Consider the following 14,911-nt stretch of genomic DNA (forward strand, 5'->3'; position numbering starts at 1 on the left):
GCCCCCACCGCCGCCCCGGGCGTGGGCCCGGCTGCTGCCGGGAGGCTACAAACAGCTGCTCCCTCTCCAGCCCTGGCCCCGACACCAGGACCAGGAATCAGCTGGGGCCAGGGCCAGAGGGCAGCAGCTGTTTGTAGCCTCCCAGCTGCAGCCGGCCCTGGCTTTGGGTAGCTGCTGACCACCACAGAGCCCAGGCTGGGGGGGTCACGGGGCATCATGCCATGTACCCCCTAACGTCATTTTGTTTTTCTGGCATGCCAGCACTCCGGCACCTTCCAAGGTAGGCATTGTGGGGGTTTTCAGCACTCCGGCCAAACAACGTTGCCTACCCGTGTGCTACAGTACTGTCTGTAAACTACCTGTTTAAATGAATAGCCTAACAGTCCTGAGTTACAGCAATAAACCAAATGAACATGTTAATTCTGGAATAAAAGTAAATACCTCTAGTTCAATTAGTGCTGCAGTCACTGCGTCAGTTGCAAGAGCACCAGCCTGTAATTTTTCAATTGCCTGGAAAACAGAATTTTAGTTGAAGAATTTAGATTTAGATACATATCTAGCAACAATAACTTTTTTTTTTGTCACCGAGTAGAAACAGAATCCCCACACCAACCAGCTTCCAATCTAGGAGGACACAAAACAAGGAGATTGAAGTTTGTGTGCATCATGAAGATCTGGAGTCAAAATCATATTATTCAGGTACTACTAGATCACACTATCTTAATAGCAAATGTCTGTGTTTGAATGTGTAGTAATACAAGTTACAACTCTTCCAACTCATGACAGTTCTCAGATACCAACCAAGAAGAGTAAGTATGTAACATCTACCTTTGCTCTTATCTTAACATGAAGGATCAAACTAGACTAGATCAGAATGACTGCTATCAAAACATTTAGTTACAGAAATGAGTACAATGCAAGATTAAAGCTGAGCAATACATAAATACAAAGCAAAACAGTATTACCTTTGTTCAGGCACTATATAGTTACAGGTTTAACACACAATATGAATTTGAAAAACTGGTATGCTAGACATAGCCTGGAATCAACTCCTGCTCCCAGCACAGTTGTGGGAACTAACTATAGATGTCAGCTCAGTACAAGAAGAAACAATCCAAGGTTTGCCTTAAGATCTTTGATGGCTCCCACGCTTAAGGAATCAAATGAAATCTCAAGTTACTGATATTAGGTCCCAAACAGACATTACATTTAAAATGCAATTAGCTGGTTAATCACATCTTTTAAATCAAATGCACCCTCATCTTTAGTGACCTGGCCACACAGTCAATCAATTAATGGTGCGATGAAATGAGGGACAAGCTCCAAAGTTATTGTACAGATTTTGAATAGTAACTTTGTGGCTGGTTCCTACCATACCTTCAAGTGAAGGTATGCTCCAGAGGAGGCTGGGAGTGCCCCACAGCGAGGGAATCCCTTCACCTGATCAGAGCACCCAGCCACAGGAACGCAGGGAGCCAAGCTTGCTACTTGCTGGTGCAGGTGGAGCCCGATCCCCATATCTGGTGTGGCAGGAAATGCAACTGTTGGGATCCCACATCAGATCCCATGAACACCTTTACTTTAATATCTGCAGGTGCCTTACAGTTGGTCTCAACAGCAAACAAAAATTATTTGAGTAATTTCAATGGATAAGAGAGGTACTGTAGAATTTTTGTGGATAGAGATCCCAGATTTAATTTTTTTTTAAGTATGTCTAGGGATATCAATCCCCAGACCAGGACAGCAGTACTGAGCTAGAAACACTAAGGGAGTTAAGACAGGTTGTGGCAACAGGGAACACAGTAATAATGGGGGGACTTCAACTATCCATAAATAGACTAAGTCAATCTAACATCAGGCCATGATCCAGAGATCAAATTTGTCAAAGTTATGGCACCTACAAGAGGAAAAGCCATTCCTGACCTAGTCCTAAATAGTGCACAGGATTTGGTGCAAACTGTAAGTGTGACCAAGACACTAGGCAATAGTGCCTACAATGCAATTGAGTTTGAAAACCACGTAGGAGGGGAGACAAGAAAGTCTACCACATTAGCCTTTACCTTTAAAAAAGGGAGACGACAAAATGAGGAAGCTACTTAGGCAGAAATGGAAAACAAACCTTAAATGAAGAAAATAAACAGAAAAAGAGTATAAACACTGGCAAAGCAAATATAAAACTATAATAAAACAAGCTAAGAGAGAATTTGAGGAGAAACTTATGAGACATAAAAAGGTAACAGTATTTTTTTTAAGTACTTCAGCCAATGACCCACCAATGAGTCAGTTGGGCCTTTGGATGATCAGAGTATAAAAAAAGCGGGGCGCTAAAGGATGACAGGGCCATTGACAAGAAACTAAATGCATTCCTTGCATCTGTCTCTGCTGTGGAAGATGTTAGAGAAATTCCCTCACCAGATCTACTCCTCTCCGGGGACAAGTCAGTGGAGATGACCCAAATTGAGGTTTCAATAGAAATTGATAAAATAAACAGCAGCAAATCATCAGAGCCTGATGGCATTCACCCTAGGGTCTCGAAGAACTTAAATCGGAAACTGCTGAACTCCTAACTAAAGTATACAACCTATCGCTCAAAACAGAGGACTGGAAGGTTGCCAATGTGACTCCCATATTTTAAAAAAGGCTCTAGGAGGGATGCAGGGAACTACAGGCTGGTGAGCCTAACTTCTGTTATTGGAAAACTGGTAGGAAAAAAATAATAATAATAATAAATAATTGTTTAGTACATGGATAAACATAACTTCCTGGGGAGGAATCTACATGGCTTTGTTAAAGGGTAATTGCATCTCACCAGCCTACTAGAGTTTTGAGGGTGTCAATAAGCAGGTGGATCAGGGCAATCCAGTTGACACAGTTGACTTCCAGAAAGCCTTTGACAAGGTCCCCTTTCAGAGGCTGTTAACTAAGTTAGATAGTCACGAACTTAGAGGGAACATCCACTCACAGATTAGAAATTAGTTCAAAGATGTAGATACGTGTGAAGTGACACACTTGGCCAAAAATAAGCCAAACAATACCGATGCCTATGCTATGATGGGCTCTACATATTAGCTGTTACCACACAGGAAAGAGACTTGGGAGTCAATGTGGACAGTTCACTAAAAACATTAACTCAGTGCCTGGCAGCAGTCAAAAAAAAAAAAACAACCCCCAAACAAAATATTAGGAATTGTTAAGAAGGGAAACTGTAAACAAAACTGTAAAGGGGTATCATCATGCCCCTTTATAAATCCATGGTATGTCCACACCTTGAAGGCTGCCCAGTTCTGGTCCCCACACCTCAAAAAGGATAGAGAAGATATAGAGAGAAGGGCAACAAGGATGATTAGTGGTAGGGAGGGGCTTCCCTGTGAGGAGAGAGTAAAGAGGCTAGACCTATTCAGTTTAGAAAAGAGATGCTTGAGGGGGGACACATTAAGGGTTTGCAAAATACAAAGTGGCAAAAAGAAAGTTAATGAGAAATTATCATTTACTCTTGAACAATATAAGAACTAGGGGTCACAAAACAAAGCTAGTAGGTAGTAAGTTTTAAAGTAACAAAAGGAAGTTCTTTTTTTACACAGCGCGTAATTAAAGTGTGGAACTCATTGTTGTGGAAGCTGACAACGTAGCTAGATTCAAAAAAAGGATTGGACAAATACTTGGAAGAAAGGGGCATCAGTAGCTATTGAGCATGGAAATTAGGATACAGCCTCTGAATCAGAGCTTCCTAGACCTTAAGTGCTGAAGGCTGCAAGTGAGAGAGGAACGGGGGAGCAGGGGGAACCCTGGTCATACCCAGCTCACTCTTCCCTTCAACATCCACTCTCTGCTACTGTGTGACACAGGATACTGGGCAAGAAGGACCTATGGTCTCCCAGTAAATGGCAATTCTTATGATCTTATGTTAATTACTGTAATAACTGTACTGGAAATACTGGAAAACAACTGTAAAAGAGAATACCTGATTTCAGTACTAAACCCTTCAACTATGCTCCTTTGGGGTTTAGAAGAAATGACTGTTAGTTATAAAATGAGATTGGAACTTTATTAGAGCTAATTTAAGTATTCTACAGCATTCTAATAAGCAAGCATTCAGTAAAAGCATTATAAAAATTAATCCAACCATCATTTTAAAGTACTTGTAGTGGACAGTTAAATTGATCATTTTTGTCTCTGATGAGCTACCTTACAATTTACAAAGGTACGTGAGACGAGAACTAAAAGCTTTCCAAAAGGAACATCATTCCATCAGAAAGTGCTGCTTCAACAGAAACTACAAGTTATGTGGAAACGTATCAACTTCACTTAAACTTTTAACTAAAACCAAGCAAGAAAGCAGATTGGCCACCTCTGCCTGCCTGGTTTCCAGCCAGCCCACCCATCAAATGGTTGGCAGAAGGTGCTAGCCTCCACAGACCATAAGGCTACTCAACTGCCAGTCTGAAGAAAAGTTGTAAAGCCTGGGCTCCCAGGTTTACCAGCTCCAGACTTCCTGGAAGAACAAACTGAATTATTCTGTTTCAAAGCTGTTTGCATCAGAACTTTAAAGGCATGCACTGAAGTGACATGTGAATAACTGGCTTCAATATATTTAGTGTCCTGACTTCAACTTGTAGTTTTGGCAAAGCTGTAATTGTAAAGATCATACAAAAGAGAAAAGTTTTGTTGAAAAGTTTTAATTGATGCCAGATCCATCTGTGTTTCTTCCTCAGACACAGTAAAATTTGCAAGCATTTTGCAATTTTTGCCAGCGGACAACATTATCAGCATGACTGTGCCTCACTTAGATTGTGCCTCACTTATGACAGAGACCCAAATTTAACTAGCATCAACAGGTAGGTACACCACCATTCACATGTTGTGCTCATTTACATAATATTGCATCCAAGTCAATATCTGTTAAAAATATTCTGTTTTCTGCTGGAACAATCAAGTAAAATATAAGTATACTTATATTGCAAGTTACATATTTCAGTCCTATCCACAACATTGAAGATTAAAGGAAATTCTTCCCATGTTTTAATCCAAGCTCTACCACAGATCAGCTACAGCAGCTGGGCCAAGTGCTAAACTCAGTCCTTACAGGGGAAAGGATTAAAAAAAAAAAATTTTTAAAGCACCAAAAAAATCTTAAAATAACCAGGCTGCCCAGATGCTTACAGATGACTGATACAGTACTTAAAGTAAAAGGGAAGGAAGGAGGGATGGGGAAAGTAGTAAACCTATAACCAAGCAGCAAGAGTTATATCAGAGGTTAAAAATCAGGACTCCACATGTATCTGAAGAAACCCAGAAAACTCAAAAGTTGTTGCATGAGAAAAAAAACAAACAAACACATTGCCTCCCTAAAAAGGGGGCATGCATATAGCAAAATGCTATTAACTCTTGTATGCAATACATGGGATTATACAATATTACACATCTTTCTTCATTCTTCCATTAGAACACATAGGGTTGCTGCTTTTGGATTGTTCTCTTTTTCCTCTACAGCAGTGTAGACCTTTTGATTGCATAAGATGAGATGCATTAAATTATGTCCACAGCATAGTGTTAACTAATCTTGAATACAACTTTTTTGTTTTTCTGCACTAAGCAATTACCTTTTTGGGATATTCGTAAGTACAGAAAAATAAATTTTGGGATTCATAAGTATAACAATAAAAAGTTTAAGAAGATTATCCCAAGTAAACATATAAATGAAGCCATAGTTCACTTTATTCCCTAAAACATACTGGGTCCTTTAGGAAGTGGGGGAGGGGAAAGAAATACGGAACTTGGAAAAGTCATACCTTTTGACAGGCTCTTTTACAAACATGCTTGTATTCTTTAGCTTTGGATTCAGAATGATAGCCTGCACCTATGGTTAAAGAAGAAAAGTAACATTAGATTAAAATATTACAGTAGCTCTCAAAATATTTTTCATCAGCACTTATAACCAAGGTCATCTTAAACATTCTGAATTAGATGCATGTATCTGAAAACTTCTTAATGAAAAATTGGACATGTCCAGACATCTCAAAAATTCATTCAAGTATAATCATGCCCCAGGATTATATATAAAAGATTTGATCCATTTTAAAAACACCCATTGGGAGATACCAGATTTTTCCATCCATGGGGAATTTAGGATATCCAGTTGTATTCAAAAAGTCATAGCTGTATTGGTAATGCGTGTAAGCCATACTCCAAAGTTTATTTTTATCTTTGGTCTGTAAATTCTTCCTTTCTTATCCCTCTTTCCACTTTTTCAAGCCTCCACTACATTTTTTTAAACCCCTTACTTCTGCCCAGTCATTGCTGTGTCTCAAGACAGGTCACTTTTAGTTTTGTTTGCTCCCCAACTTCTGAAGCTGTGTCTAAGCACTACTTTGCCCTTAGTTCATCATCATTACCCACCTCCACAGTCAAAAAATATTTTAGCAATGACCAGAGCAGGAGCTCTATTATACCAGCAAAAATGGTAACAACAGGATCCATAAATGTATAAGTCTTTAAATATTTAAAGACTAGCAAATTATTTTTTTTCCTTCTCTTATTTGCAGCATTTCTCTAGGGTCCCATCTCACCACAAGTCCCATCCCTGCTTAAACAGTCAGTTTAGCTTAACTGAGTTCTCAACAGAAGGAAGTTAAAACAAACAGGATATGACATGATGAACAGGTTGCTGCATACTGCGCAAGTCCATTGGTTCTTGTTCAAGGCAGGACAGCCAGGTCTTTGAACAGGAACTTTGAGCAAGCCCTTCAAAGTTCAGTTTACCTGGGAGATTTTGTTTTTTTGTTTGTTTTCGGAAGACAGCAGCTCTTAGCCCTTCAATCTTGAAGAGTCACCTCAAGCTATAGTCAGGAAACACATGCTAAACATAAATCATCAGCTAGATATAACAGCTTAACTGCTGTTCCCCTGCCCTAGTTGCATTTTCTCCTAGAAAGCTAAGTTAGGACCCTTAATCGAAGCAACAGAGGTGGAAATCGCTACTAATGCAGCTGCAAACATTAGCTGCTACAGGTCAGAAGAATCCTAGGTAAAAAAGCACCAGGATTTCTTCAGTCCTGAAGTTCACTGGTTCACACATCTCAATTTCACTTCATCACATCTCAAGCTCACTTTCTTTCTTTTCTTATACTTTATTGACATTCAAAGTATACCTTATTGTTAGACCTTCCACAATATATGGATTATGTGGTCCCCCTTGTTCAATGCTGTATTGTGGGGACAAGTTAAATCAGTTAGGATATCAGCTCATCCTAAGAGTTTTCCTTAGACAAGATGCTGAGATCACCATTAAAGCTTGTTTTTCCACAACCTGTGACATGCTGTCAGGCACAAACGACATACTTCCAGGACAACAATGTAGTGCAGCAACTCCAGCATTTCCAGTCTTATCCCCAGAGCCCTCTCATCTTCAAAATGTATCCCTTGTAAACATTAAGTGTTGCAAGATTTGGATCAGAGAAGAAAAAGAAGTTTCCAAATGCTAATGCGGGCTGCTGACAAGTAGGACTGGCGCTGATGTAAAGCCCACCATGTATTAGGTACAGAAGACTAAGCTCTGGGGTGACCCATCTGCAAAAGTCTGCAAAGCTGGATCATAACGCCATGAAACACAGTCTTGCCATCTTGAAATAAGGTACTGTGTAGGCGGTTTGGAGGAACAAGTTGCTGTTTTGGAACTGGGTAATAGGTAGGTCATGAGAACAAGACTAAAAAACAGCAAAGAAAGGGAGACAGAGAGAAAATTGCTCATATACTGATAGACTGTATTCTTGTGCACTCAGGCTGAGATCAATAGAAGTACTTAGGAAGCTAACTCCCATTGATTTCTACAAGTAACATGACTCTCTCACAGCCCAGAACCAGCCCTAGACATGCAAATCATGCAACTGCACAGGTATTTGGGCCTAAGATAGAAAATATCATGGATAAGCTCTAACTAGCTGACCAGAAATTCTGCCTGCTCAGCAACATAAAGACTACCCTAAAAAACACAAATTAGACACCTCTAGTTTTTTCCAATCCAGTCTTAATTTGGATGCAGCAAAAATGGAATGGAAGGGTAGGGATGGAGGAAAAAAAAAGGAGCAGCTGCACTAATGCTGAAACATATTTTCATACTTAAGAGTAAATGAAGAGATAGGTCAAGCAAGAAGTCAGCAAGAAGTCACTATACAATTCTCTTGGTCCTAAACAAAGCTGGGGAAGTCTGAGCCAAAAGAGAACCGTCTACCTGTTTATAACTAACAGGGAGGATAAGATGCAAGCAAAACAAGTTAATTGTTTTCCATCATTTCCTGCCCCGGGTTAGGTTGCAGCTCACTGAGGCCTGAGCAAATAACTATTTTTCAACAGAAGTTAAACTCACAAAAAAAGTACTGAGTTATCAAAGACTGGACAAAACAAACTCACAAGACCTAAAGTGACCTGCCACCAACAGGGTAGAAAGGGAAGGAGGATCTGGAGAACTACAGACCAGTCAGTCTCACCTTAGTCCCTGGAAAAATCATGGAGCAGGTCATCAAGGAAATCATATCTAAACATTCGGAGAAAGTGATTAGGAACAGTTAGCATGGATTCACCAATGGCAAGTCATGTCTGACCAACCTGATTGCTTGATTGCCTTCTATAATGAGATGACTGGCTCTGTGGATGAAGGATGTGACATACCTTGACTTTAGCAAGGCTTTTGATACAGACTCGCACAACATTCTCACAAACTAAAGAAGTATGGGTTGGATGAATGGACTGGAAAGTGGATAGAAAACTGGTTGGATCACTGGGCTCAAAGGTGTCAGAACCAAATAGTTGTATGCCTATGGAACAGTGGAACATTCCTTTGGTTTGATCCATATTGGAACATTCTGCTGTCAATCATTCTGCATGCCTGTGCCATGGTGGAAAATTTTTATACATATGGCACAGGGAGAAACTAGGTCACAGCGAAAAGTAGGTCACAGTAGGAAAATTCTGCTATGTAACTATATGCCACAGTAATGGAAAGTTACAGCTTAGAAAAGTTCCCGCCAAAACTTATGCAAACACGCACCCCACAATTGGCCGGTTCCAAATTATTCATATTGGTGACTAGCGATTGGCTTGTTAGTCATATAAAAGGCAAATCAGTTTCCGCCCACGTTGGAGTACTCGGAGAACTGAGAGAACTTAGAGAACTTGCAGAACTCCTCATATCTCTCCAGCTTAGCACGTTGGGAGAGCTCCGCATATCTGTCCAGCTTGGAGAACTCTGTCTCCACGTCGGAGAACTCCGTATACCTCGGAGTAGGGGAATTAACCCGGCGCACTCCGAACGTATCTCAGAGTGAACCTGGACTGATTACACCTCGGAGGAGGAGAACTCAGAGAGTTCAGAGAACTAGCAATCCTCCACACGTATCTCTGAGAATACCTGGTGGACTGATCACCTACCAGGACTCCACGTCAACAAGCGGTCCAAGGCCCTCGGGGGCGCGCGGCGGGCTGTAGCCAGCAGCCCTGGCATGCGGGTTGGGGAATGCAGGCCAGCGGGCTAGAATTAGGCACGGACGCTTAGCGGTTGATTAAAGATTATTTTACTTACACCGAAGATGGTCGCGGTGCAGGCAGGAAAACTTGCTTGAGTTGCAGTTACAGACAGGAAATAAAACAAAACTAACACGAGAGTACGTCGCAATGGGTTTTCGGCGACGGGAAGATAAACCTGCAGGACTCGAATCCGGACAGAGCTCTGGATACACTCACACGAAGTTTGCTAGGCTCCATGGAACTTGCGCGCAGGGAAGGGGTTCGTCGAGGGATCGTTCGGCGACGGGGAGAGGCCAGAGGTTGATCAGACCCCTATAGCCTTCTCAAGGTACACGCTGGGTCCGATAGGCTCCGCAGCGCTTAGAGATCTTCACGAGACATGAAGTTCTCCTCCTCCTGATAGTTGCGGAGTCCTCCAACTTGGGCGGAAACCGCTCAAGCCTCTTATACGGCTAGCAAGCCAATCACTAGCCGCCACGTGGGAATAATTTAGAAACAGCCAATAGTGGGACACAAATTTGCATGCGAATGGCAGGAACTCCTTTGCACCGTGCATTTCTCTTTGCAACTAAGAAATGCACCCTGCAAAGAAAGCTCCTCGTGGAGGGAAATAATTTAGCAGTGCCGAAGCACACACAAACAAAATCACACCCTTGGGTTGTGACACAACCAATACGCTTCAGTGCCTAATTCCGCTCCATCGGTCAAAAAGTACCCACCTGCCGTTTCGGGCTACTGGCCATAGCCCCGGCCTGCCACTCGACCGCCACAAAAGGGTAGTAATCAAAGGATTGACATCTAGTTGGTAGCCAGCATCAAGTGGAGTGCCCCAGGGGTCAGTCCTGGGGTCAGTTTTGTTCAATATCTTCATCAATAACCCGGAAGGTGGGATGGAGTGCACCCTCAGCAACTTTGCAGATGAAACCAAGCTGGGGGCAGTAGATGTGCTGGAGAGTAGGGTTAGGATTCAGAGAGACCTCAACACATTGGAGGACTGGACCAAAAGAAATCTGATCAAGTTCAGTAAGGAAAAGTGCAAAGTCCTGCATTTACAATGGAACAGCCTTCATGCACCGATACAGAGTGGGAGCTGACCAGCTAAGCAGCAGCTCTGTATAAAAAGACCTGGGGGTTACAGTGGACAATAAGCAGAGTATGAGCCAACAGTGTGCCCTTGTTGCCAAGAAAGCTAACAGCATACTGGGCTGAATTGTAGGAGTGTTGCCAACAGACTGAAGGAAGTGATTATTCCTCTCTATTTGGCACTGGTGAGGCCACATCTGGAGTGCTGTGTCCAAATTTGGGCCCCCAACTATAGAAAGGATGTGGACCAGCTGGACAGTCCAACAGAGAGCAACAAAAATGATTAGAAGGCTGGAGCACATGACTTATGAGGAGAAGCCACGGGGCTTATTTAGCCTGGAGAAGAGAAGACTGAGGAGCAATTTAACAGCAGCCTTCAATTACCTGAAGGGTGGTTCCAAAGAGGATGAAGCTCGACTGTTCTCAGTGGTGTTGGGTGACAGAAAAAGGAGCAATGGTCTCAAGTTGCAGCAACGGAAGTTTAGGTTGGATATTAGGAAAAAACTCTCTCACTAGGAGAGTAGCAAACCACTGAAACAGGCTACCCAGAGAGGTGGTAGAATCTCAATCCTTGGAGGTTTTTAAGACCTGGTTAGACAAAGCCTTGCCTGGGACAATCTAGTTGGGGCAGGTCCTGCTTTGAGCAGGGGGTTGGACTCTATGACCTCCTGAGGTCCCTTCCAACCCTAATTTGCTATGGTTCTATGACATATTACAAAGCTGACTGAGCTGACGGTTAGGAGTTTTAAAGAATCAAGTAAAATCTGAAACTTTTTCTCCTTGGAGAAATCTAGCTGGAGGATCTCTCCTACACAGGGACCCTGAAGTCAAACAGTAACCTTTGTGTGTACTCCCCAACCTTCCCAATTACTAGAAACTGCTATACAATTTACGGTTTACTATCTAGTTTCTTTGATTACCGAACAAAAGTTCTGTGCATTAGAGTATCTGTGAACTTCCAAAAGTTATCTAAATGTTGGATCTAAATAGTAAGTGTCCGAGAGCTTCCGGCCAGTGTACTTACCAAATAGGTTCTCTACAACAAGATATAAAAGATTTGTTGTCCAGAACTCAAACCAATTCATAAATTTAGCTAGCTCCATATCATATTATGGAATTTAAATTGGCATCCTGTAGATGCATGCTGCTCTTCTGTTCCACGTGCATCAAACTTTGGATGTCTTACCTGCATGTACAAGTACAAAACCCACTCGTTTCCCTCTTTGGGTTTGCTTTGTTTCATGTTCTTTGACGATCACCTTTACAGCTGTAATCTGAGATGAGTTGGAAGGTAACACTTCTATTGAACTCATCCCCTTCTCCATCATCATACTTCGGGATCACCATCTTCTATTCGAAAGAGGGCATGCTTCCTTCCAAAAGTAAACTCTGTTGTACTGGAGAGGATTTATCCTAAAAGCAAGCCACATGCAAAATTTAGGCACTGCTTTCCATTGGCCATAAATTATGAAAAAGGATGTCACAAAAACAATAGCAGATCTAAAATTAAAGTTAGGGTCAGTTTTTTTCCACTGAGATCAGGGGCTAACAAAGTTTCTTTGCCAGCTTACAATATAGAATGTGAGTAACTATGGACCTCCCCAAGTAATTTTATTATATTGCAATTTAGAAGCAGGGACACTTAGGTTTACTTTGAGTCCAACAATGTTGCTGGCCTTTTTAAGGATTTGACTCTAAAGTTTAGCTCTACTGAGAAGTTTAGCCAAAGTAAAATATTTTTTTCTTTGATAACACCCATTTTATTCTCCTCCATATGCTCAACATATCTTTACTAAACTGATGCACTAGTATATCAGCCTTTATTTTTCAAAAAGGCATTTTTCTAGCAAGTAGAGTTGTGCAGAAAATATAAAAAAAAAATACAACTAACAAAATGGTGATTCTCTCTAGGACAGAGACTAGATAATAGGAACTATTAAATAGCTTGACTTTATTTCCTTGCTTTGAGGGATATTATTTATCTGTTGAGGAAAATTATTTTTTTGAAAACAAAATGTAATTTGTTACTGTTATTTTGTACATACATACTTCTATTTAGAGAGGTATACATTAAACATGTTGTGAATAGGCAGTCTAGCAACCACATAAGTTATGAACATTCAGTGCATTTGTAAAGACATTTATGGAGCTTAAAGATATTTTACTATATATTAACAGAAAAGATGGAGATCCAATTCTACTAAATGGCTTGTTCTTGGGAGCTGGCACTTAAAAGACACCACAATCAATTCCCTTTCCTCAAATTTTCTCCTTGAATACCCTCCTTGAAATAACTCCCAGCTCTCATCAGAACCGAGAGTTTTTCAAAGACAAGACAATAAAAACAAGGTTTCTCTGATGAATTATAGAAGCCATCATAGTCAGCAGTGAACATCCACTCTAACTTGAGATAATCTGGAAGGATCTCATTTTGTTTATTTATTTATCTCCTGAAGTAGCAAAAAACATTCCTGGGGGTTTTTTTCACAGTCTTTCTATAATAAGGCCAAGTTTTCCAGGCATATGGTATATACTATATAAGCTCCTTTTGACAGCTGAAAGTACAACAGAAAGTAGTTTTCCCCAAAGGCAAGAACCAAACAGCAGAGTTACCTAACAGTTGTAGGCTTGCATCTGAAAAATACCAAATACATTAGACCACGTTGCAATATTTCTCTCTATCAATTTTGTTTGTATAGCAAAGTGCTATAACCAAAAATTGCTGTCAAAGTACCAAGGCAATTTTGACACAAGCAACTCAGTTGAACCTACAGCTTTAGCCCAAGAATGGTAAGAACCTACGCTCAATAAAAAGTAGAAACAATACAGTTTATACCAATTACTTGCATCCTAAAATACCACTGAAGTGAAAAAGTATTAGAAGGAGACATTTAGATACAGGGGAAGGGGAAGAACAAGAAAAACAGCTGTATCCAAACAATAAGAAAGTGCTTTATAAAATCTAAACCAAATCTCCAAATCTGGAACAAAAAATATAAGGCACATAACTTTACCCCTAGAAATGCAGCAGACCAGTATGCTAAAGAAAATTAAGTCTCCACAGTCATTCAATTCTCAGCCTCTTAGCTGACAATCAAAATACCATTAGTAATGGTTTTATGATATTGAAACTTATCTGGTACCACCAACTCAGAATGAGCAGGCCCATACAGGCAGTAAACCACTTGGGAAGTCTAAATTATTAGAAACACTGGAGTTATTATTACCAATCCTATAAGGCACCAATTTCTACAACCTCTCATTGCAAGCCGTTCAACGCAGCAAGCATGCATCCTTAGCAACACTATGTGTGTCAGATTTTAAAGCCAAACGAAGCCATTAGATCTAGTCTGAAAAGAAAGTACTTGGATGCAGTACTTTCACTTGAAGACAGGAACATTTTCAAGAGCTTCTAAGTGATTTCAGAGTCCAAATGTCACTGATTTTCAACAAGAACTGGACACAAGTTTTAGTCAGATTACTAGGTTATTATTGATATGGTGTCCTAGATTTACCTTCAAAATGTCATCACGTTAAATATATTTAGAATATGTGAACATTACTTTTATTAAGGAAGGACTCTCCAATTTCTCAGCAGTCAGGGGCCTCCTCCATGCAGACCACAGGCTCCCCCCGGGCTGAGCAATGAATGGGTTGCCTCATGCATGCTCCCCCCACCCCATGGGCTTTGCTACACTTCCCCCACCACATGGGCTCCCTTGCGCTCCCCCGGCCTGCCAGCCACATGGGCTCCCCTGCGTCCCCCCCCACAGTGCACCCGACCCCCAAAACCTGGGTTTCCCTGCATCCCCCGACATGCCCTCTCCACTGCATAGGGCTATAACCCACAGCCCCGTAGTATCTCCCACCCCGCTGCCTCCCCGTGTGGGGTTCCCACTCTTTCTCATCTGGGGAAACCACCTGGCAGTCCTGGTGCTGGGCAAACTGCCCTGCCTCATGGGGCCACCTGGATCCTAGCATCTCAGACCCTGCAGGGACTTGCCGACGCACCCACAGTGGTCTGGACAAGAAATGCACCAGAAAAGGGAGAAGCCGAAAGGCTCTGAGGGCAGCAGTTGGAGCAATGGAAGGAGCAGCACTTGGGAGGCAGCCTGGGGGCTGCAGTTTAGCCCCTCGCCTGCCGTGCGCGGCCTGCAGGCTGTCAGCCGCACAGCCCTGCCCGTGTTCAGGGCAGCTCCTGAGATAGACAGCACCAGAGGCTGTGCTCCAGCGGGCTCCAGTGAGGCCAATGCGCGTGACGTCACCGCAGTGACGTCAGCATCCGGACGTCAAGCTAAACTGAGAAAAG

At 41.9% G+C, this 14,911-nt stretch overlaps 1 protein-coding gene across 2 annotated transcripts in view; it reads right to left on the minus strand.

Annotated features, from left to right (window-relative positions):
* The window catches only part of TASP1 (taspase 1), a 158,213-nt gene extending 143,973 nt beyond the window's left edge, over positions 1-14,240 (minus strand). Inside the window, exons 1-4 of one of the 2 annotated variants that reach the window (XM_025211563.1) lie at positions 14,166-14,240; positions 11,862-12,015; positions 5,790-5,857; positions 442-510 (exon numbers count right to left, since the gene is read on the minus strand). In XM_025211563.1, coding sequence (XP_025067348.1) covers positions 442-510; positions 5,790-5,857; positions 11,862-11,949 — 225 coding nt within the window. In that variant the 5' untranslated portion in view covers positions 11,950-12,015; positions 14,166-14,240. Of the gene's footprint in view, positions 1-441; positions 511-5,789; positions 5,858-11,788; positions 12,016-14,165 lie in introns of both variants that reach the window. The other variant, XM_006030033.3, reaches the window with a different exon arrangement.
* Between the last annotated feature and the right edge of the window lie 671 nt (positions 14,241-14,911).

The sequence above is a fragment of the Alligator sinensis genome, unplaced genomic scaffold (genome assembly GCF_000455745.1).
Source record: "Alligator sinensis unplaced genomic scaffold, ASM45574v1 scaffold1139_1, whole genome shotgun sequence".
Lineage (NCBI taxonomy): Eukaryota > Metazoa > Chordata > Crocodylia > Alligatoridae > Alligator > Alligator sinensis.